The sequence below is a fragment of the Phoxinus phoxinus genome (assembly GCF_949152265.1).
Source record: "Phoxinus phoxinus genome assembly, chromosome: 22".
NCBI classification, from domain to species: domain Eukaryota; kingdom Metazoa; phylum Chordata; class Actinopteri; order Cypriniformes; family Leuciscidae; genus Phoxinus; species Phoxinus phoxinus.
The window spans coordinates 19,771,771-19,794,319 of record NC_136897.1 but is presented as its reverse complement, the minus strand read 5'-3'; the positions used below and the strand labels follow the sequence as shown (position 1 = coordinate 19,794,319).

Genomic DNA, 22,549 nt, shown 5'->3' with positions numbered 1-22,549 from the left:
TCCTCCTCATCATTATCATCCTCTTCGTCCTCAAAAAGCAGGTCCAAATTAAATCAATATGTATTTAATATCTGTATCGTGTGTGTGTGTGTGTGTGTGTGTGTGTGTGTGTGTGTGTGTGTGTGTGTGTAATAATAATTATATTATAATATAAATTATTAAAATTGGAATAAAATAGAAAACCGTTATTTCATATTGTAATAATATTTCACAATATTACAGTTTTTACTGTATTTTTTATTAAATAGATGCAGCCTTGGTGAGCATAAGTGACTTTAAAAGAAATAGAAATGACTTCTTTAAAACCATAATAAATTGTAATGTTTCCAAATGTGACAGGTAGCTATATATAGTATAATGTATATATATATATATAGCCAAATATATACGTTTGTTTATTCATTGATTTTGTACAAATATCATACGTCACGAAATTCAATGTTTTTAGGGTTACTGTAACTTGAAATGTAACTTGTTTTTATAAAAAAGTTTTTGTGTGTTTTTTTTTTTTTTACTCTTGCACGACAGAACATATTAAAATAACATTGTCATTACCCTCGTCAGCCTATAGCCTACTTATTTTTGTTACTGCTCAATAAGGTTCAATAACTTTTATCGCTCAGACAAAAAAAAAAAAAAAGCATGTAATTTCTGTTTGGCAGTATTTTGATGTCGGCTGACACTCGCTGGGTTTTGGTCTTAATTCTACACATTTGGATCTGACAGCTCCAGTCACGATGTCACGTTGACGTGTTGCTGAAGCGAACACACTTTAATCCAACATTTCATCTAAAACAACGGACGACGTCACGTAAGAAGACAAGACAACAATCAAACATAGGCTACAACAAAATATAATATATAATGTTTAATTTAGCCCCATTTAAATAATAAGAAATTGTTGTTGTTTTTTAAAAACCGCAATTCTAAAACTGGATTCTCAATATAACTATGTAGCTTATGTAGCCTACTCACAAATCTCTCTCAGAATAGAAAGTGAGCACGTTATCTGATATATGTTACTGTGTTTAGGCCTGTAACATAATTTATGTAACCTTTTCTATAGATATGGCGTTCAAATAAAAGTTATTTCACTTTGCACTTAAATACAGTTAAACATGTTGTAGGCAATTAGATTTATTAGTGAAATTCCAGGCGCAGATATGCTAGATTGAGTCAGGGTCATAGTACCTAAGTTTTAGCAAACTATAGACTTTTTTTTAAACTTTAAAGGTTAGATGCTCGTTTTGACACTTAGGCCTATTAGAATTCTTCCTTGTCTTAATTGACAAAAACTGATTAGTCTACGCTAAACATAAATATTCTGTATAGGCTAGCTATTACAAATGTATTCCAGAATTCCAAAATATCCCTAAAATAATATAATTATTTTTCAGTGCTACATATAAAATACATAATGCTATATTTGGTCAATATAAATAGCCTATATATAATTTAAACAATAATTTTCGGAAAAGGCTTGTAAAGACTTTGGGTTGGGTTGCGGAGTGAAATGAAACCATGCCTTGCACGTGGCTAAAAACTTTTTTAATTAATGTTTCCCCCCGTTATTGTACGCATCCACATATACGAGCTATTGATGATACCGTTGTTTTTTTGTGTGTTCAAGAATGATGATCCTGTCCTGGCACTAAAACTCCAGTCTCCAGAATTTATACCGAACCAAGCGAACAGATAAGGATTAAATTAACCAAGACAATCGTGCATTGCAGCGCATCATTATTCCTTCATTAATGTATGATTTTGAATAATAACCCTGTCTGGAGTTCTCATTGGTAAAATTAAACCAGGAAGATGCGAAATAAATTGTACTAAAGCACTAAGGTACAGTAGGTTATGTCCCATATATTACAGACAGGGTATCAGTAATTTTACTTACAGTAGCCTACGTCCTCACAGACTAAAGCAACATAATATTTGGCCTATATAGCCTTGGTATTTAAAAATTAGTGCAAGGAAATAGTCATTGGGTTATTTGTGTAAATTTAAATGCATGGACTTGTCTCAAATTTAGTAGAGCCAAATATATTATGAAATTGGTAAAATGCAGAAATTCAGCAAAATGTGATTTTGTTCATGGTTCCGTTACATTCAGCAATGATGTGATATTAAAATAACGAACTGTTTTAATTAAATATGTCTCCTAGAATAAAAGCGTATCGTTGTTTATATATTTTAGACAGAGACTCAATAACAGCCTCATGTATTTAAAAAAAATGTATTTGCTAATGTATCACTTCGATGGTCTTTTTTTAAATCGAACAATTCCAAAGTTATCAGCAGAATAAGATCATTTTAGATTTTGCAAATACTTGCGCAAAATGAACAGGCTACACATTCATCACACTGCAAATCGCTTATTTCAGACACTTCTTCTTGGCACCATAACCAGTGTCTTTGATTAAAAGGATCTTTCTGTGAAAATAAATAACCTCACTTCGAAAATATTGTGTTACCACATATTTACTTTTACTGCGTAAACACGCCAAAAGAAGTTTAATGCGCGGTGTGATGGCGCTCAGTTAGGCCATAAACAATTTCGCATAAAATTACACAGCGCCTCAGAGACAGGGGAAGAATTGGACACAATATTAAACGAAAAACAGCAACAAGGAATTTTACATTTATTATTAATACTAATAGCCTATTATTGAGTTTCATGCTGTCATTTGTGTCTTTTGTGGTGCCATGTTTAAGAAAGAACGTCACAATTCCACAACATCAAACTGTCTTCGGAAAATGTACATTTTAATTATTATTATTTTTTTAATATTTTTGAAATACCAATGAAAATCATAAAAAAGCACAATATGCTGATAAAAAGGTCCATGACACCACAGCCTTCAATGCTGAGAGAAAGGCCATTCACTACCAACCACCGTTCTGGTCCATGGAAAAAGTTCAGTATGACTTTTCGAGGCCCGCAAAAGTTGGCGTAATCAAACAAACAGACAAAACATAGGTAGTATAAAATCAGGCCAAGTGGTTAGGTCTGTGTAAGTGCCATCATAAAGGCATCGGCGCGCAATCCGATGAGGCCGATTATGGGCCCGACTGCGTCCTGGAGACAAACGTATTCGGATGTTCTCGCTTACTCCTCTTGGTTTGCATCAGAAAGTGAAGAAGCCCCGCCGTCGGATGAGCGATCGGCTTCTCGCGTCCTCTCCTGCTCCGACAGCTGCTCGCTGCTGGGGATGGAGTTCTTTTTTGGACGGCCCTTAGGTTTGGTCGGAGATTCTAGTCCTCCTCCTTGCAACACCTTGAAAGCAACAACGGTACACATCAGCTTAAATTTTCACAGGTATGACAGTTGAATCATAATTTGTAGATCTATTATTAGAACGTACGATTTTTTTCCATTTCATCCTTCTGTTTTGATACCATGTTTTGACTTGAAGCTGACTCAGGCCTAAAGACTCTGCCAGGTCTATTCTGTAAAAGAGAAAGATGTCGATTAAGCCATTTCTCAGATGATAGTGATACCAACTGTTCTTTACATGTAAACTGTATAGAAAACAAAATAATACAGTTGGAAAGAAGTCAAACATTGACATTCGTAAAATACTTTACATTAAAAGCGTGTTTACCTGTCAGGAGTCGAGAGATACTTCTGTTTCTCAAATCGTTTTTCCAAGCCCATCAGCTGCAGTTCGGTAAACACAGTCCTACTCCTCCTTCCTTTCTTCGTCTTGCTCACTGCATCAGCTCCAGGATCGAGTTTACCCCGAAGATGGAGGTCCAGCGGGAGATGGTGGGAGGAAGAGCCCATCTGCCGACCCGCAGCTCCGGACAGAAGCGCGGAGCCCAGCGGTGACCCGAGTGAGCAGGACAGAGGAGACACTGGGAACTTCAGGATACTGGTCGGGTCTGCTTTCAGGACTAGAAATCAAACAGTTGTGTGAGCCATGGAAATTTAGTCTGAATTAAAACTTCTTGACATTTTCATGTCAAATAAAAAAAAGAGTTTGGATGGATCCATAAAGGTACATCAACGTGAATGTGCAGATTTATAGCCTATATAGGTCTATAAAATAATAATATAAATAACATAGGCTATATATAAAAATAAAATTTCGCTGATCGATCTATATTAGCTGCAATTGAACTGTATACTTTTGAATTCATAAATAAGGATCCTAGAAATCTTGAATAACTGTTTAAAAACTTCAAAACAGACAAGGGTTTATTTAAATTAGTCTTAGGTTAATTTGCGCTTAAATCTATTTTAAAGATTGACAGTGTTATTTTTCGTACATGGATATTTCAGCGTCAACCTCGAAATTAGCTGCCTCACTGTAAAACTGTTTTCATTAAAAAAATATCTTTATTTCTAACCATTTAACTTCACAGTAACTTTATTCACTTACTCGCACTTTTCAATCTGTAGCTAATTCAATTCAAAGTTGTTGAAAAGCAGTGTATTTATAAATGCAGGTTGTAACTTTGGTAGCCTACCACTTTTTTTACACATTTTAAATTTGTGATTATAAAATAAATAAACTTTGTATTTTAGCGAATATTTAGTTGTATTATTATTTAGGCTATTTGCAGCGGCTGGTTAGAGTTTTCTTTCCCAGATTCTCAACAGAAAAGAAAGCATGAATTGGATGCAGTGGGCCTGAAATGAACGTGCATTTGCAAGCTTGCTCGGTGCATTGCATATATTTCGCTCTGAGATATCTGATTTGCTTTGTATTGGTCTGCAAAGACACCGTGTAGTCTTTTGTCTTTGAGTAGGCAAATAGAGAGGTTCTGCAATTTGAATGTCCCTGTATTAAGAGAAGGTTAAGATTAAAGGATTGCCCATGCCGGATCTCAAAATATTGTCTGACTGAAAGGTCACGGTACTTACCTAAGTGGTTGTGGTATGGTCTGGCGGACAAAAGGGCATGTACTCCAAATTTGAGAAGGTCTCCAGTGGGACTTGATACCTTGTGATCCGGATGGTCTGTAAGAATCTCTTCAATCATGAAACTCCTGTACCTGTGAGACCTTTGGTCTGGATGGACATCATGGGGGTAGAAGTGCGCCCCAATCTCCAAAGGATGTTGCATTATTATAGTTTAAATGTAGCAGATGTTCTCCGAACCTCCTGGTAGCCAGTAGAAACCTTGAGGTCACATTGAGGATTCAGATGTCCTCGTGAAGCACCGATGCATAAACGTCCATTCAGATTTTTAGATGCGACGATCATCTAAAAAAAACCATCCTCGCGGTTGTGGAGAGCTCTTGAAATACGTGAAGAAGACGTTGACTGATTCTCGATCTTTGAACGCTCAAAGTACGAGTGTAATTGATTTCTTTTCTTTCGGGGAGTTCCGAAATGTGTGGTCCCGTCCACGCAGCTGGAGTGAGAAGTCTGATCCGCCCAGAGAGGGCAGCCTGTTTCTGTTCTTAACGCACCAACCGAGCTCTGAATCAGGAACTTCGACATCTGAGTTTAAGGAGGTCCAGCTCAACGCCACACCTCCTCCTCCTCAGCGTGCTCGGCCACCCTCTGTAAATAAAGGGAAAACACATAGTCAAAACATTCAACTTGTCCTGAGACTATCGAAATGGCTTCGAATATTTCAATAAGCTTAAGCGGCTCAGTGATGCTTTTGACAGGATCTATTACTTCATCCAAAAATAGCATACATAAAAAAAAAGCAATGCATACAAAAATGAATTATTCTATGATCATTAGCCTATGTCACCATTTTCTTATAGTTTTTCAGACACGTTTTACACTACATTTCAGCTTTTTTATTATATTTCTCGAACATCTTTATTTCTTCTTGACCATTAAATCAGATGAGTCATCTTTCACCAACGTTAGTTTATTAATTATTGTCTCTAATCTATTAGCTTACTAAACAAATAGGTTCTAACATTATCAACACATTAAGATATTAAATTTAACCTTGTAAAAAAAATGAACGAAAGTCTTGCAAAAATAAAACAGAATAGGTCCTCTCAAGGATTTGAGATCATCATAAAATGACACACAACTTCACCTAATATAATATTTTTTTTCCCAATTCTGTTGGTTATTAATAGATAATACCAATTATATTTTATTTTAAAGAAACTGGGTCTTTAAAAAAAACATCCACAAAAAAGGCCACAAAAAAGGCTCCAAAATCTTATATAAAATATGTAGTTTAAATAAAGGTTTAACACTAACTGGTCTTTTAAATCGCATAGTATAGGCTAATTGTCACACATTTTTTCTTTTGCTTGTGATGTAATAGAAAACCAGAAAAGGCGGTTGCCCTTGTGTTATAACTGATGAATAAAACAATGCCATTCCTGTTAAACTGTTGAATCATGCAGTCATTCAACTTCATGTAAAGAGGACACGTTGCTAATTTTCTCCGGAAAACACTGTAAACCCGTTTAACGTGGTGGTCCCAGTATAATAATAATAAAAATACTGTTTGTAGAATACAAGGTAGGCTATATAATAACAAATATAGATCATATACAATAAAATGTCTTATTATTACGCATCAGACTCAAGGCAATTGCTTCCATCTTTTTTTTTTTCTGTATTCATAGCATTCTGCTTTATGTTGAAATAGGATATACATTCAACATTAAATTATAAAATAAGACACTGGTCAGTGGTGAAGCGGTCACTCATAAACCACATAATCGCCGAATTGTGTCTCATATTTACAGTCTTTTGACAGAAACGTTGTTTAGTTTTTACAAACTTAATAAAATCTTATGGCGCGTCGATTTTATCATGTAGCCTATCGTTATCCCAATATGGAAGCAGGCATGCATGTCTTCTTTTTCTATCTTCTTCATCATACTATATTTTTCTTCGTCCGTGCGAAATTATATTAGCCTATAAATCGTATATATAGCCTATATATATTAGTTTAGTGTTAGTGTTTAGTTACTTTTTTTATGCAAACAATTTTATTACAACATTTTGAATAATGAACACACATTCAAAGGCAACCATGAAAAACATTAATCATAATCAAATCAAATATAAAGTAAAATAGTATAACATTTATATTTATAAAATGTTTAGTTACTTTTTGTAGTGTGTAATTAGCGAAAGAAAGAAAGAAAGAAAGAAAGAAAGAAAAAAAGAAAGAAGAAAGAAAGAAAGAAAGAAAGAAAGAAAGAAAGAAAGAAAGAAAGAAAGAAAGAAAGAAAGAAAGAAAGAAAGAAAGAAAGAATTAAAGAAAGACAGACATAGACGTTCAACCCCTTCTCATTATTCACTTACGATAATATTGGCGATGGCATCGTTCGTGCTTTAGACTTACAATGTAGCCTGCCTACATAGTAAGTCTAAAGCACGAACGATGCCATCGCCTCTTGTCGAAGCACTTCTGTATTTCAACCACTAGGCGACATCATGTGAATGGCAGATTGCAAAGCATCAGTGAACAAATGCCCAGATATAATGATCTTTTTTTTTTTATTAAAGCCAGTTCAGGTCAGGCTCTCATATCTGCGTGCATTGCAATCCCAGTTCAGAGCAAATGCAGCTTTAAACTGCATAATTAACCAGTGGAGTTTGTAATGTATTGTGGGAGGTGGGACCACTTCGGCAAAAAGGTGTTAATCTATTATGTGCTTAACCACGTGCGCCACCAAGCTTCTTACAAGACGCCCATAGACACACTAGAGCATCATAAACATCCATCTAAAGTGATCAGGCATGCCTTGTATTATGCAGCTACATTGGAGTTCAAATGTCTAGCATTGTCTAACATTGTCGAATTTTGAAAAGCTTTAAACAGGCCATCATTCTATAAACAAATATGTGGCACTGGCCATTGAACTTCTTTTTACAAAAGGTCAGATGTTCTTGCTTTCACTAAAGTACATAATGGCCTTTGGAAAATTATCAGATAAAGTGGCATAACATCATTAGGTTTTACTCAAATGTGGAGTGAAGGTAGCTCAAGTGCTGGTGACATCCAAGCAAATATTTAGCAACGTTGTACTTAAATTGTTATTATTTTAATTTATAGGCTAGTAAATATATTAAATTAGAAAAATGCTAAATAGTATCATTTTCACATTTAGACGTTATTATAGACGTCTATATTCAAATGAAATGGTAATTTTATCATGTTTGCATGTGTGACTTTCCTATTAAATTAGTTTTTGATTTCATAAATGACAATGATACATTTTAAAAAGTACCCCAGTTCATTAGTTCAAGTAGATCAAGTAGCCTATACACTCTTAAGATGAGTCAACAACACTTCACATGAAAATGATAAATCAGCCAGGGTCCGAATGTGCTGTTTCTTCGAGTGTTTTGTCCCATTTCCTCACATGCGCTCACCGCCCTTCATCCCTGCTTTATATCCCTCATTTGATCACATGACCACGGATCGACCAATGACAAGCCTTTTCTGTTTCCTCCAACTTGTTACAATGTAACATCCAGTTGAGCAGCGAAACTGATACAAATGCACGCGGCACTGTCTGCTGTTGATTCATGCGTTTGCATTTCACAATGACCCCAGTGGAAGCAATGGACTGTAACTAACAAAATCCGTTTCCAGGGACGAGGACGAGGTATGTAACAATAGGACACACGAACCCTAATGTTAGCCTTTGCTTTTAGCGCAATAGCATTAATGGTTAGCTAGCTGAGAGATGCACCGCAAGAGATTAACATGCAGTCAATTAGTTAATATAGTGATCTACTCTCTAAACTCTATCATTTTGTCTCGGTTTCCTTTGATACAGTGTATATAACTACAGAGATCTACAGAGCAAAGGGGAAAACAAGCTGCATTGTCCTTTTTGTGAGCTGCAATGCATGTTACTGCCAATAATGAATGTTGGACATTAATGTCTGTGATCAAAGCAGAGAGTTATTTTTCTGTAGAGGATGACTTTATTTTCCAGTGTGCAGAAGAGATATATATTTGATCTTATATTGTTTTCATGTGCTCCCATGTGTGTTTGCTTGTTATTGTAGTGTCTGTCCAAGCTCCTTGATGAAAAAAAATATATATATTGTTTGCATTTTTAAGTGTGTGTATGTATGTATTTTATTTATTTACCAAAGCAACATTGGTATTACGTTACTACATATGTACTTACTATAGTAATAACAGTAAATTAGGCATTATTACAAAACTAAACCAAACCATAACCCTAGTAATTCGTAAGTAAATATAATTAATTAATATTACTTATTTGAGTAAGTACAATGTATCTATGTCACCTTATAATAAAGGGTTACACTTTATTTTAAGGTGTTTATGTTACAGTGCAATTATATATTTAAGTACTGAGTAATAATAATTAACTACATGTATTTCAGGGTTAGGTTTAGGATTAGGGTTTTGTTGAGGGTTAGTTGCATGTAATTATGCATAATTTATAGTAATTCCTATAGTAATGTAACATGTTTAACAAGGACAATGTAAAATAAAGTGTTACCAAATAAAGTGTATGCCAACATTACATTCTCATACACTTTGCACAACATAATAACATATTTATTATAGGTCCGTTATGTCTTTATTTTTGGATGTTGCATTTAAAATGTGCTTTGCTGAATGCTCACACTGTAAAAAGTGATTAGTTGATCTAACTTTAAAAAAGTGAGGAAACCTGTTGACTTAAAATTATGAAGTAAATCAACTTTATGCGTAATTAGAAGGAAAAAAACTTATGTGGAATTGTCAACTTAATTTTGTCAATTACGCATGAGGTTTATTTGCTTAATAATTTTTAAAAAGTGTAGTCAACTGATCACTTTGCAGTAATCAGGGGAGCAGTACAAATATTACATAAAAAACACACGTTTTCCCTCTTGAACTTGGGCTGGAATTCATGGTACAGTTTAGTCTGGATGTCTTACATTGATGTAAACAAACTTGACTCCTCAACAAATGTTTCCCATGATAGTTCTCTGCATACAGTTGCAGTTTCTGAAGAAATATTAGTGACATGTACTTGGTGGTTTCTAAAAAGAGGGGATGTAAAGGGTCAGACACTGAGCCAGCAACAACAGCAAGATTTCTCTTAACGGTTCAGTGAGTGCTATGGCTGAGGCAACACTTGAACTCGAGCTTTGTGGTCATATCTGAAAAGCAATTTAAGCCTGACTAAACACATTTTTTTTAACAGTATGCTGAGAGTGAGAGTGTTGTGGTTACTAAAGCTGATACAATTTACTGTCACAATAAAGAGGCATGCTGAATAAACTAGTCTTTAATTCAAAATGATTGTTTTATGGTTTATTGCATAAACAATTCAAATTTTATCAATGCAGTCATCAAAAATAGTAGCTATAAGTTAACAGAAACAAATCAGTAGTCTGGTTAAAGGGATAGTTTATCCAAAAATGTATATTCTGTCATCATTTACTCACCCTCATGTCGTTCCAAACTCGTAAGACTTTCGTTCATCTTTAGAAGACAAATTAAGATTTTTTTGATGAAATCTGAGAGCTTTCAGTCCCTCCATTGACAGCTACCCAACCACCACATTGATGCTTCAAAAAGTCAATAATGAGATCTTAAAACTAATCTATATGAATCGAGCAGTTTAGTCCAAAATTTCGGAAGAGACACGATCACTTTATATGATGAACAGATTGAATTTAGGCTTTTATTCACATTTAAACATTGATCAAACATAAAAGCTCAACCGAAACTGCTTGACGTCCGAGAACAAACCTCATTGGTTCTTGCGGAAGCTCAAACGTGCTGCGTAACACGAGAATGTATCTCATTGGTTCTCGCACGTCAAGCAAGCATGCTTGAGCTTCTGTTTAACATAACTGATATGTGTGAGTTGATAATTGTTTATATGTGAATTAAAGCCTAAATTAAATCTCTTCATCATATAAAGTTGGAACTGCATGAGGTAATGACAATTAATAATGAGTAATTAATGACAGAATTTTCATTAAATGCATTTAAACACCCATTGTGCATAAACTCATTGTGCAACAACACTAATCTGAAATAAAGTAGCCTATGTATACACTCCTTTTCATAACTCTGTTTGAAAACGCTTTGAAAAACCAGTTCAAAGTTTAGATGAAAGTGATCGCCGCGCTTTGATTAAATTCAGTGGGCAGCGTTCAAGGATTCACCCAAGCTCAGACTCCGACAGCTTTTGTAAGGATGACAGCTGGAAAATTGTTTGCAAGCATATTAATTTATTAAAATACATTATAATGATTGTGAACACTGGAATTGCAGGACTAAAATAGGAATGAAGTTAGGACTAAAAATTATCTCCAAATGTATATTAAAATATAAGACTCAAGACTGACTTGAAAGCACCCGAGATAGGTCTGTCTTTTCTATCAATGTGTTGATCAGGATTAGGAAAAATCCATTTCTAATCAGATGAATAGCACACACTGATTGACTAGTGTCAGGTTGAGTTTTTGGACGGCTCAAGTGGGGTTTCACTTTGTCTCTGTCAGATCTGTGTGTAAGGAGAAGCGTACGTTACAATGCAAATGAGTCTCATAATGCCACTCCGCTGTCCTGCCTTCTCATTTTACACTGTGAATTAATCATGGTGCATCAAATGACTGCTAACATCATCCTGAATGTGCCAAAGTTTGTGGAACAAACCCAACGCAAATTAGGCATTACTTAAGGCAGCACTATTCTTCTCCACTTTCAATAATTGTTAAAGATGAATACATGTATTGGTGCTGTCTATCTAATCGATTAATCGCATCTACTAGCATAAACATTTTTGTTTACATAATGTGTGTGTGTGTGTGTGTGTGTATATATATATATATATATATATATATATATATATATATATATATATATTTATGTGTGTGCGTGTCTGTGTGTGTATATACAGTAGGCTATACACACAGACATATAATTTAGATAGATAGATAGATAGATAGCTACATTATTATTATCAGCTACATTGAAAACATTCATTGTTAGTTAGAAAAGGTAGCCTATAGGAGGTAGTTGAACAGTCAGTACGTTTGTGAGTTTATTGAATGTAGTTTGAAAGTGGAGTTACATTTAAGCGTCTGTCAATGAAGTGTAACCCAATTTTGTACAATAACAGTGTCTTGCCTTCGTCAAACCAAAACTATTTAGTAGGGATGGGCGCCAGTGAGCGGCATGACGGTATCGTTACCGCGGTAGAAAATGTCAACCGTAACAGGTTTTTTAAATTCCGTGACATGTAAATAAGTAGGCGTGGTTAACTCACGTGCATTGTGCGTGAGACTGAGACGCTGATATTTGTCAAAGAAAGACGAACGAGCAGATCAAGAGGACCCACAAAGGAATTACGTTATCTAAAGGGTTGTTGTAGTTAACGTGATATTTGCGTGCAGTGCCCGGACAGTTTAGAGCAGGGGTAGGGAACGTCGGTCCTGGAGAGCCATAGCCCTGCAGAGTTTAGCTCCAACCCTGATAAAAACTCACCTGATTGTAGCCTAGTTAATGATCCTAAAGACATTAGCTGGTTCAGGTGTGTTTGATTAGGGTTGGAACTAAACTCTGCAGGGCTATGGCTCTCCGGGACCGACGTTCCCTACCCCTGGTTTAGAGGAATGCAACGGGGCTTAGCCTACTTGACAACAGTTCATATCAATATCTCTTATGTGTAGGCTACAGTTACTTTTACACACGAAAATCGTATTCAGGGTGGACGCGCAAGCGGTTGCCGTGGTAATGAACAACCTGCTTGTAGGCTAATTCATTGAAGCGAATGTAACGTTAACGTTACATAAGTTAATCCTGTAGCCTATCTGATGTGTATATTAACACGGAGGAATATGAAAATCCCTAAGTAATAACTCTGTTTTTCAGCAAGATGGTTATAGTCATTGCCACTCTTACCTGTGATTAAAGTAATGGCTACAGTCACAATGTAATGTGAGCCAATGTGAGTAGTCAGCTGTTGACACATGATATGCAGTGTGGTCACTGTAGGGTTAAACTGACACATTGAAGTTTCCATAGCTTCTATGTACATGCTAGTATAGTATAGGTGAAAAATCCATCACAGTATATACACAACAATAAGAGATTGGTTGGTAATAGTCCTCCCAATATTTTACAAGGTTGATTCCTGTGAAAAATCTCAATGATTTGATTAGTCTGAATGAAAACAACAACAACAACATCATAAGGGTTTATTTGTTTGTCTGGTTCCTCAAGAGTCAAGAATCTCCTTTAAGACTCTGTTTTTTCAAGAGTCAAGGTCTCCCTTAAATGCATACAGTCATTTATTTAACACTGCTCTTATATAGAAGAGGTTGTAACCTCCTCGCTCATTATATATTCCACTTGCAGTGACACTATATCCAGCGTGTGACACAGCACCACACTTTGTTCAATTTCCTCCCGGGAGGGAAAACTCCCAGGCAACCAGCCTTACAACTTCCTCATTTATGTTGTGTCTTGACTGTTTACTCTGCCATTGTTTTGTGTCTGAGGCTTTAAAACCATGTTTGCTTCCACCTTTCAGCGTCGGCCATGGCAGCAGGCGTCAGTTTGTTGAGTGACCTACCCTACACCACCGGCAGCTCAGCTAACAGCAGAGAGTCCAACGCTGACATGGAGCCAGGTATTCTACTGCTATTTCTCTACCTGTGACTGGGAGGTATTTTAAACGGTCTTTAATTGAAAACAAATAAGATGTGATTCTGATGCAAGAACTGAACAGACAGAAATGTTTAATAGCCTTTAATATATTCTAGAAAAAAGTGTGTTTTATATTGTGAAATGACTGGAGCCCTATTTGTTACAGAAATAAAAGTTTGATGTATGCTATAATATCATTTTGAGATCTTATTCAACAATTTATCATTACTGATTTACTTGAAAACAAAACCGGATTGGGAAAATATTTGCATTGTAATTATGTACAATAACATTTTAGTTGTATACAGCATGTATACAATAAATGGGATTTTAATGTCTTTTTATTTTAAGACATCAAAAATAAGAGCAATAGTGCTTATATTGTATTAAATTATAATACACCATTCAAATAGTACATTTTGTGGATTCATTGTTTTGGATATACCGTTCAAAACTTTTTTTAATTAATACTTTTATTCATTAATACTTTCATGTTACAAAAGATTTCGATTTCAAATAAATGCTGTTCTTTTGAACTTTCTGTTCATCAAAGAATCTTTTATGACCTGATTTTTTTATCACCTGTATCATGGAAAAAAGCTCAACATTAATACTAATAAGATAATGTTTATGATAATGTTTCTTGAGCAGCAAATCAGCATATTAGAATGATTTCTGAAGGATCATGTGACTCTGAAGGTTGGAATAATGATGCTGAAAATTCAGCTTTGTCATCATAGGAATAAATAAAAAATTTAAATATATTGAATATATAAACTTGTAATGATATTTCACAGTATTACTGTTTATATTGTATTTTTGATTAAAAAAATTGCACCCTTTGTGAGATCACAAAACCGTATCGACCCCAAACTTTTGAACAGTTGTGTAACAACATGGCCACATTAACATAAATAGACTGGTGCAGGCATCGTAAAGTCTTTTGTTATTTGTCCCCATCTATTTTAAATGACTAATTCCATCTCGATGGGCTCCTCTAAATACAGAGATAATGCATCTCCTTTTAATCTTCTTTGAATTCAAGTGGCTTAGGTGAGAAAGTCCACTCTAATGGCCATGCTAACAATAACTTCAAACTCATTTCCATTATTTAATAAGCCTCTTCAAATGCTGCGGAGACTGACGTATGATGAAACTACTTTTCTTTTATGTAGTATTCCGAGTTCTGAGTTACATAAAGTCTTTGTATTTACTGCAGCAGATGGAATGCATTAGTTGAAAAGGTGTAATTTCAGCCTCATTTTGTTGAAATGCATGCAGCGTTACGCAACCAGAGATGTCTTTATCATTTACATAAAACACATCATCCTGTTTCTCTTCCACCTGAGACCACACACACACACACACGATTCTGCACAGCCTCCCACTGACTTCGGACTTGGTCACCATGGAGATCCCCTTCAAGTGCAAGTGCAACTGATGAACCGGTTGAATTGTATTGGTCTCTTATGCCGCTGTTGTGCAGCTAGGTGGTTGTATAGCGATGATTCACTGCTCTGGGGTCAGCGCTTAGTTTGCTCAGGCTGCGCTGAATGTAGTGTTTTCATCCGAGTGTTTAACGAGAGACATGAAGAGACGGGCTTGCTCTTCCCTTGTACACAAGATCTTCATGGGTTTTCGAAAGACACGTCGGCACTCTGCTTCCGAGATCTTGCTGAAGATCCTGAGGAGGATGCGTAGCTCAGCTGTGGAAGTTCTGACTTCATCTTCACATAGGGTTATTGTGGCGTTCAGCATGTCCGAGGCACAGACTGACATCACAGGCTGTGGGTGTAATATTTAAGTTGAAGACTACTTGGTCTGATGGACTTAATTCTGCAATCTAATTTTTCATCATCTATTTCTTGCAGTGAATGTCAGAGTACCGACTGCAAAGTACACCAAGGTGGGCGAGACTTTGAGGCATGTCATCCCAGGACATATGCAGTGCTCCATGGCGTGTGGTGGTCGAGCATGCAAATACGAAAACCCTTCTCGCTGGAGCGACAAAGAGCAAGCCATCAAAGGACTGTACTCCTCTTGGTAAGCTGTCTTCTGGCTCTTTTGTTAGAAGGAACGGAGTAAATGTGTATTGTTTCAAGTGAACATAAAATATTTAGCAGAGTCAACATCCATTCATTGTGCTAGTCCTACACAATTCAGATACACTGTTAAAGGCAACAAAATTTTAGGGATAGCCTAAGTTTGAGCTTTTATTTTCCAACCATTCAGATGGCCAGTCCATCTTAACATTTGTCCTGTCTTGTCTTGTCTTCCATGAATATAGGTTTTGATACTGATACGCCTAAATAAATAAGAAAAGGAAATAGCATAGCGTCCAACACTTGGATGGGAAAAAACCTTTAAGTGCATAGATCCAAAAATAGCTCAATGATTGAAGAATGAAAAATCAATATCCACACACATCAAAAATATAGTGTAAAAAGCTCACATCAATGTATTATACAGAGGCCAATTATGCAATGTTCAGCTAAATGTTTTGGTACCTAAACAGTACTTCTTATTATTTGGCCTCAGAGAATAATAAAATAAAATAAATGTATTTATTATACAATCCAAACTACTTGTCCATCTTGGATTTTTTTTTTTTCATGAATATAGCCTTTGAGAAATTCATTAATTAAATAAACAGTTATCATCTGCTTTCTATTTTTATTTTGTAATATTTGTATTAATGTTATTCAGTCAGGTATTTTGTTGATATCTCATTCACATTCTGTTCACAGGATAACTGATAACCTGTTGGCCATGGCAAGACCTTCAACTGAAATCATTGAAAAATTCAACATCATCGAACAGTTTCATATGTATGTTGAACTCAGCGGCAAGCTACCAGTAAGTGATTCCCAAGATGCACCAGGGATGACTTTTGCTGATGTTTAATCTTCCTTCCTTAGGTGTGGCTTAAAGACAGTAATCAACCTGCAGCGTCCAGGGGAACACGCCAGCTGCGGCAGCACTTTGGAGCCAGAGAGCGGCTTCACGTATCGCCCGGAGGTTTTCATGGAGGCAGGGAGTGAGTAGCTCACACATGTACTCAAACAAACACCTATTCCTCCATCAGTAGTCAAGGCAATCACGCTGCGATAAACCCTCACTGTTATCACGTTTAGAAATTGTCAATGTGTTTGACAAGCTAAAGAACCTTTTTAAACAATGTTTGCTTTCTAAACATAGTGATCATGCAGTTGCTCAGCTTCCATTCAGGTATTGAGGCTTAGGGGGATTGGAAGCCCTTAATAAGCTCTGCTGAGAGTGCTGCTGTGCTTATAGACGGCACCCTCTGGGAAACTATGTAAGGCACAATTTTCCAGCACATTATTATTTCCAGGCACAGCATGTTCAAACATGCATGAAACGTCTCTCAAATTAAGGAAGAGGTCCTCCATTTGTTAGATAATGTATGTTTGTATATAACATATTGAGCCGTTTCTTCAACTATGTGGTCTTTTGGCCTCCTGGACTTTAATGATCTTTAATGAAAATGTCCACCACAGTGCCATTTCCACCTCATCACAGATAATGTTTTATACTAAATAGCATTCTAGGATGGAAATTACAATTTTAATATTTAAAAAATAAAATACCGTGACTTTTTATGGTTACTATATGAAATGTAATATTTCAGTTACTTTTTTGCATAGTTTGACCAAATTGCAGCCTGATTGGAAATGACGCATGGTAAACATTTTGTTCACAAGTGATAATCTAATAACTTGATTGTCTTCTTGGGAAAAAAATGCACTAACTTTAGAAAAAAACATTTATTTTTATTTTTATTTTTACATAAATGTTGAATAAATGTCAGTTTATTTCAGTCTTTTAATATTAGAGATTTAACATTTACTAATTCATATTTTAATATGGAAGTAAAAATAGTTTTTTGGACAAGGGTAACAAGGTACCTTGAAATGTTACTTTTACTAAAAACCAACCTCTGGGACATAAAAGTGACTGAAGAAATTCCCATGATTCTGTGCTAAAAGCAAATAACAAAAAAAATAATTTCTTGAAATGCACGACTTTGTTTCATCTTATGAGATTTGCATTCAACTTTTTCCAGTTTATTTTTACAACTTTGGCTGGAAGGACTATGGCGTGGCATCCTTGACTACTATTCTTGACATGGTGAAGGTGATGTCATTCGCCATGCAAGAGGGCAAAATGGCTGTCCACTGCCATGCTGGACTTGGCAGAACAGGTCAGTATTTTGATTGAACAGTTTGCAGTGATAACTTAAGAATTTAAAAAAATACCTGTTGTAGTTTTGCTTTGAATCCTTTTCACTGATTATCTGATTATTAACTACCCTTCATCCACATTCGTCTTCTCATAGGTGTCTTAATAGCATGCTTCTTAGTATTCACATCCCGGATGAGTGCAGATCAAGCCATTTTGTTTGTTAGAGCTAAACGTCCGAACTCCATTCAGACTCGTGGTCAACTGTTGTGTGTGCGAGAGTTCGCCCAGTTCCTCGTGCCACTGCGGAGTGTATTCTCGTGTGCCGAGCCCAAAGCTCACACGGTCACACTGTCGCAGTACCTGACTCGTCAGCGGCACTTACTACACGGCTATGAAGCGCGACACATGAAGAACATGCCAAAGATCATACACCTGGTCTGCAGGCTCCTACTGGACATCGCAGAGAACCGGCAAACGGTGGAAGAGGAGGTGTTGGACATCCCAGACCTCACGGAGGAAGTGGAGAAGACGGTCTCGCTGCAAGCCCTTCAGCAGTTAGGGAAGGAGATGAGGGGGAAAGGGATTCCCATATCCTTACCTCGCTCTCCTGACCAACCCAGCTTGCTTCTTAAAGAACCTCAGTGTGATCTAGCTCATGACCGGCCGCTCTGTAGCGACCAGGAGTTTGATGTTCTCTGGAGATGGCCGACGGTAGACAATACCTACAAGTCTCAGCTCATCTTAAGAAAATGTCTTAGCTATAGCGACTCAGCCTTGCACAAACTGGACTCAAGGGTGCAGGTACTACAAAGTCCCCAGAATGCTATTGGCAGCAAATCTGGGTTAAACTTTACAGAACTTTATTCGTCGCAGAGCAGATTAGCTATACAAACCCCTGAACTTCTGTCGTCCCCATTGACATCTGAAATCAACAACAGTCCCAAACATGGCTCTTTAACTGGTTCCTGTAGCTCCCTGGTACAATCCCAAAAAGTTGAAAGCCATGCATCCTGCTCTCCTGTCTCCATAAAACGGGTACCTCTGAAGGAGACAAAGCGTAGCATGTCCTACGGCTTTCTAGAGAAGACTAGTGACAGCAGGACAATGTTCTCAACGTGTCAAGGTGGCAAAAGTCACATGAGCCCTAATGAAAACACAACCTCTGATGCCACACAACAATTCACAGATGTTCCTATTTTAATGCTTCAGAGTGAACTCTCACCTGAGACTCGTCATCTGTTTGTGGCCAAAGCTCTCACGATGGACATCCATGGAGAGGAACTCAGCACAGTCTCAGTGTGGCAGGTAGGAGCTTTGTTTTATTCCATAGATCATTTCTGGATGAATTGAGTCTCAGACCTTCAATTCCATATTCTGTTCTTCTATAATGCAACTCAGTAACTTTAAGTCATTTCTGCAATTGCTGTTGCCCCTCAGACAGAGCTGAACTCCCGTGAAGGTGCATGGGAGAGGTTGTGCACCGAAAGAGATCCTCTTGTGCTCTCCACACTCATGTGGTCTTGGCTAGAGCAACTGAAGGAGCCAACCATCACAAAAGAGGATGTGGAGACTTTGGCTGGAAACCAATTCACTCCCCAAGATGCTCTGAATTCACTCGACAAGGTACCAAAAACATGGAAAAGTGTCTTTAGAGCAGTGGTTCTCAACCTTTTTGACTCCAAGCCCCCCCACTTTGTCCGAGACAATATTTAAAACCCCTCCTCCAAATATGTACCTCTGATGTATGTTTGTCAAACTACCATCATATGTAGGCTACACACAAACAACAAGTGCATTTAGCAGCACACAATATAGTTTTGGATGTTCGCTAAGTTCCGTCGCGAAAAGTCGACCAATCAGGTTGTGAACGTATACCTATGCCTTTGTTCAGTATCTTGAGGTTTGTTGTAAAAATGCCAATTTGAACGCTAAGCGGACCACGGCTAAATATCTATTTTTTTTGCTGGACCAAACGAACCAAGCGAACTGAACTACAAGTGTGAACACATATTTAATTACAAATGTGACTTGTTTTTTTAACCATCTAAATGGATTATGTGTACGCTAAAACATCTGTTTGTCTTTGTTATTTAGGGACAAAAACAAACCCTTCTGTGTATTCTTGATTGCGCTGCTCATTTGCTAAAAATACCAGAGGAGGTTGAGAATGCCTTTTTTGAACGCACAATCAAAGCATTTACTTGGGTAAGTCATGGCCACGAAATAGTTTCACAACAGACTATACTGGTGAAATGGAAGTGAAGGTTTTGTGGACATTTTGAATTTTTTCATCCTAATTCTGTGATTCTAATCTTGGTCTAATCCAGATTTCCTCAGATTCAGAGAACGGGCGGTTAATCTATAAGACTCTGAAAGATGCCATGATCCCTGTCCTCAGTGATATGAGGACTAAAGCAATGGAAGAGCTTGAGCTGACCTGCCACTTTTCCCACGTACCCTGACACTAGATGTGGAATCTGAAATCTGGAGTCTGCACTGTAATTTTGAAGAAAAAAACAAACAAACAAACAGGTTTAGTTTAGTTTTTTTCTGTTTTCAGTGGTGTCTTAGCCATGATAACTCATCCAAATAATGTATTTTAACATCTTTTATTTGTGAGAGAACAATAATTACTGCCATACATGTATGTGCCACAAGTTTTTTTTAGGCTATTTTTCTAATTTTGTTCCTTAATAGTTTATTTTTGTTACACAATATTTATTAGCTAACTGAGGAAACTATTTATTAATAAGTATGTCATGTATTTATTTTATGCCTTTGTTTGGCTTTAACGAACTGAGGATTCTCATGAAAATGGGTTTTGTCATAAGAATACTGTTTGAATAGATGGATGATGTTATATGACTAAAGTTTAACCAAAATAATATCACTGTGCAACATGTCTCATTTTATGACAGTCTTTAACACTTTTATTGAATGCAGCAAATGGTCTGATTTGCTGATTCTTGCCTTTGCAATTTAAATGTTTGTTTTTAAGGTACAATAGAGGACAAGTGAATGCTTTTATTCATAATGCAACACGGTTTACTTTAAGAATAGCTCAAAATGGCCTTGATCAAATGGCCTTGATACATTTATTTGAGAATGTATCAATACAATTCCTGCTAAAACAAAATGCAGTCCTGTACAGGCTTTTGCAGGATGATCTTTATCTTTTATTGGCATTATTTATAACTAAGCTGCTTCTTTTAACGAACTTTAAAAAAAAGGAATATGTAGTAGCCTACTATGTTTGTCATGTGGTGTTTTAGTAAATAACACTGGTGTTGAAACTGACCTCATTTGTCAACTAAAATGCTATCATTGTCTTGTCTTTTTAAGTAAATATCATGTAGCCAGCAGAATACACGTTTATTCATTCATGTCTGTGGAAGAATTGTAAGATGTTTTCTTGTCCGATTCCTAAAGAAAGATTATTGTGGATTTTTCCAAAGCACTATGGGCCAGATTTACAGTTTGAAACCATCTTTTGGCGTTAAATAAACTACTCACAGGATTTACTAAAGACAAAATTAGCGCCGAAAAGGCATGGATGCAGTTATTTTTGTGGCTTACCTTATTGCACATGCATTTGTTGGAGTTTTCCTTTCACCCGATCTCACGGCAATTCGTATGAATTTTTCGAGGTGACTAATTCGTACGAATTCATACGACCTCACTCGTACGAATTAGTAAGATTTTTGCTAAATCGTTCATATTTTACGAGTTGCCCTATTCTTATTAATTCGAATGACCTACCCCTGACCCCGCCCCTAAACTATACCCATCACGTAGTTTCAGACAAATCGTAAGAATTTGTACAAATTAGCCACATTTTAATCACTCGTACGAATTGGTCGTGAGATTGGCGTTGGGAGATGAGACTATAAATGAATCATGCAACGGCGGCAATGCAATTTACTATTAGGCTACTAAGGTTTGCGCTAGTAAATTTACTGCTATGCGCCATTATTTAACGCCCCAAAAAGCTTGTTTTCCTGACGCTAACGCTTAATTGGATTGGCTCTTATGCTAATTTGCCATGTTTAGTGAATCTGGCCCTAAATATTTATTTATTTATTACTTTTTCATTCAAGTCTATAAAATAAAGATCTGAATGGTATATATTTTTTTGTATAGTGTCTTATTAACATCAACCTTGCCTCCATTAACCAAGATTCTTTATTACACTATTAAATAAATCAAACAAATATATAAATATTTCTAATAAATATAAAATTCATTTTCATTGTGTTCTGGATCATAATTTCATGAAAGAAAACCTCACCATTGCAATTAGACTGGGGTCACCTGGGTCAGCTAATGCTGCAAATTATAATTATAATTCTGATAGTTCTGTTTCCTGTACTGTATTTTTTGAAGTGTTGCTCTCCAACCAACTCCAGCTTTTGAATAAGGCAAGATAACACATGAAGTTTTAAAAGCACTTGGCATGTTTAAAACACAGAATGCTTTTTATAAGACTCTGTCTTGTCTTGTGTGTCTGGATCTTTTCATCCGGGCTGTTCTGGAGCTGCCCTGCAGCTGTAATTACTGCCAGAAGTGCATCAAACAAACTCCAGTTACGTAAAAGTGTGCCCTTTTTCCCTGCCTCATGTTCTGCTAGGCCAGAAAGTAATTTTCCATGCATAGATCCACCAGAGTGTGATAAATGGTGTTTTATATTCTAATTGAAAGGTATGCCAAATATGAAGATGAATCTGAATTTGGGTTTGTGCTGAGAACACTTTTATTCA

At 36.4% G+C, this 22,549-nt stretch overlaps 2 protein-coding genes across 9 annotated transcripts in view; one reads left to right on the top strand and one right to left on the bottom strand.

Annotated features, from left to right (window-relative positions):
• Positions 1–21,971, top strand: part of ptpdc1a (protein tyrosine phosphatase domain containing 1a) — a 57,164-nt gene extending 35,193 nt beyond the window's left edge. Inside the window, exons 1-11 of one of the 7 annotated variants that reach the window (XM_079596884.1) lie at positions 12,480–12,671; positions 12,813–12,888; positions 13,474–13,572; positions 15,461–15,632; positions 16,337–16,417; positions 16,508–16,626; positions 17,674–17,811; positions 17,947–19,097; positions 19,230–19,415; positions 19,887–19,997; positions 20,120–21,971. In XM_079596884.1, the coding sequence (XP_079453010.1) occupies positions 13,482–13,572; positions 15,461–15,632; positions 16,337–16,417; positions 16,508–16,626; positions 17,674–17,811; positions 17,947–19,097; positions 19,230–19,415; positions 19,887–19,997; positions 20,120–20,254 (2,184 nt within the window). In that variant the 5' untranslated portion in view covers positions 12,480–12,671; positions 12,813–12,888; positions 13,474–13,481 and the 3' untranslated portion in view covers positions 20,255–21,971. The other 6 variants (XM_079596880.1, XM_079596883.1, XM_079596886.1 and 3 more) reach the window with 6 other exon arrangements.
• On the bottom strand, positions 2,224–7,316 carry barx1 (BARX homeobox 1). 2 transcript variants are annotated; one of them, XM_079596742.1, is made up of 5 exons: positions 7,250–7,316; positions 4,874–5,518; positions 3,609–3,900; positions 3,369–3,453; positions 2,224–3,280 (listed from the first exon to the last, which is right to left on the bottom strand). In XM_079596742.1, exons 2-5 carry the CDS (start codon positions 5,073–5,075, stop codon positions 3,113–3,115), a joined length of 747 nt encoding a protein of 248 aa, XP_079452868.1. In that variant the 5' UTR covers positions 5,076–5,518; positions 7,250–7,316; the 3' UTR covers positions 2,224–3,112. The 2 variants fall into 2 exon arrangements, with proteins under 2 accessions (XP_079452868.1, XP_079452869.1); XM_079596743.1 differs by lacking the exon at positions 7,250–7,316 and having other exon boundaries at positions 3,111–3,280; positions 3,369–3,448; positions 4,874–5,200.
• Positions 21,972–22,549: the final 578 nt, after the last annotated feature.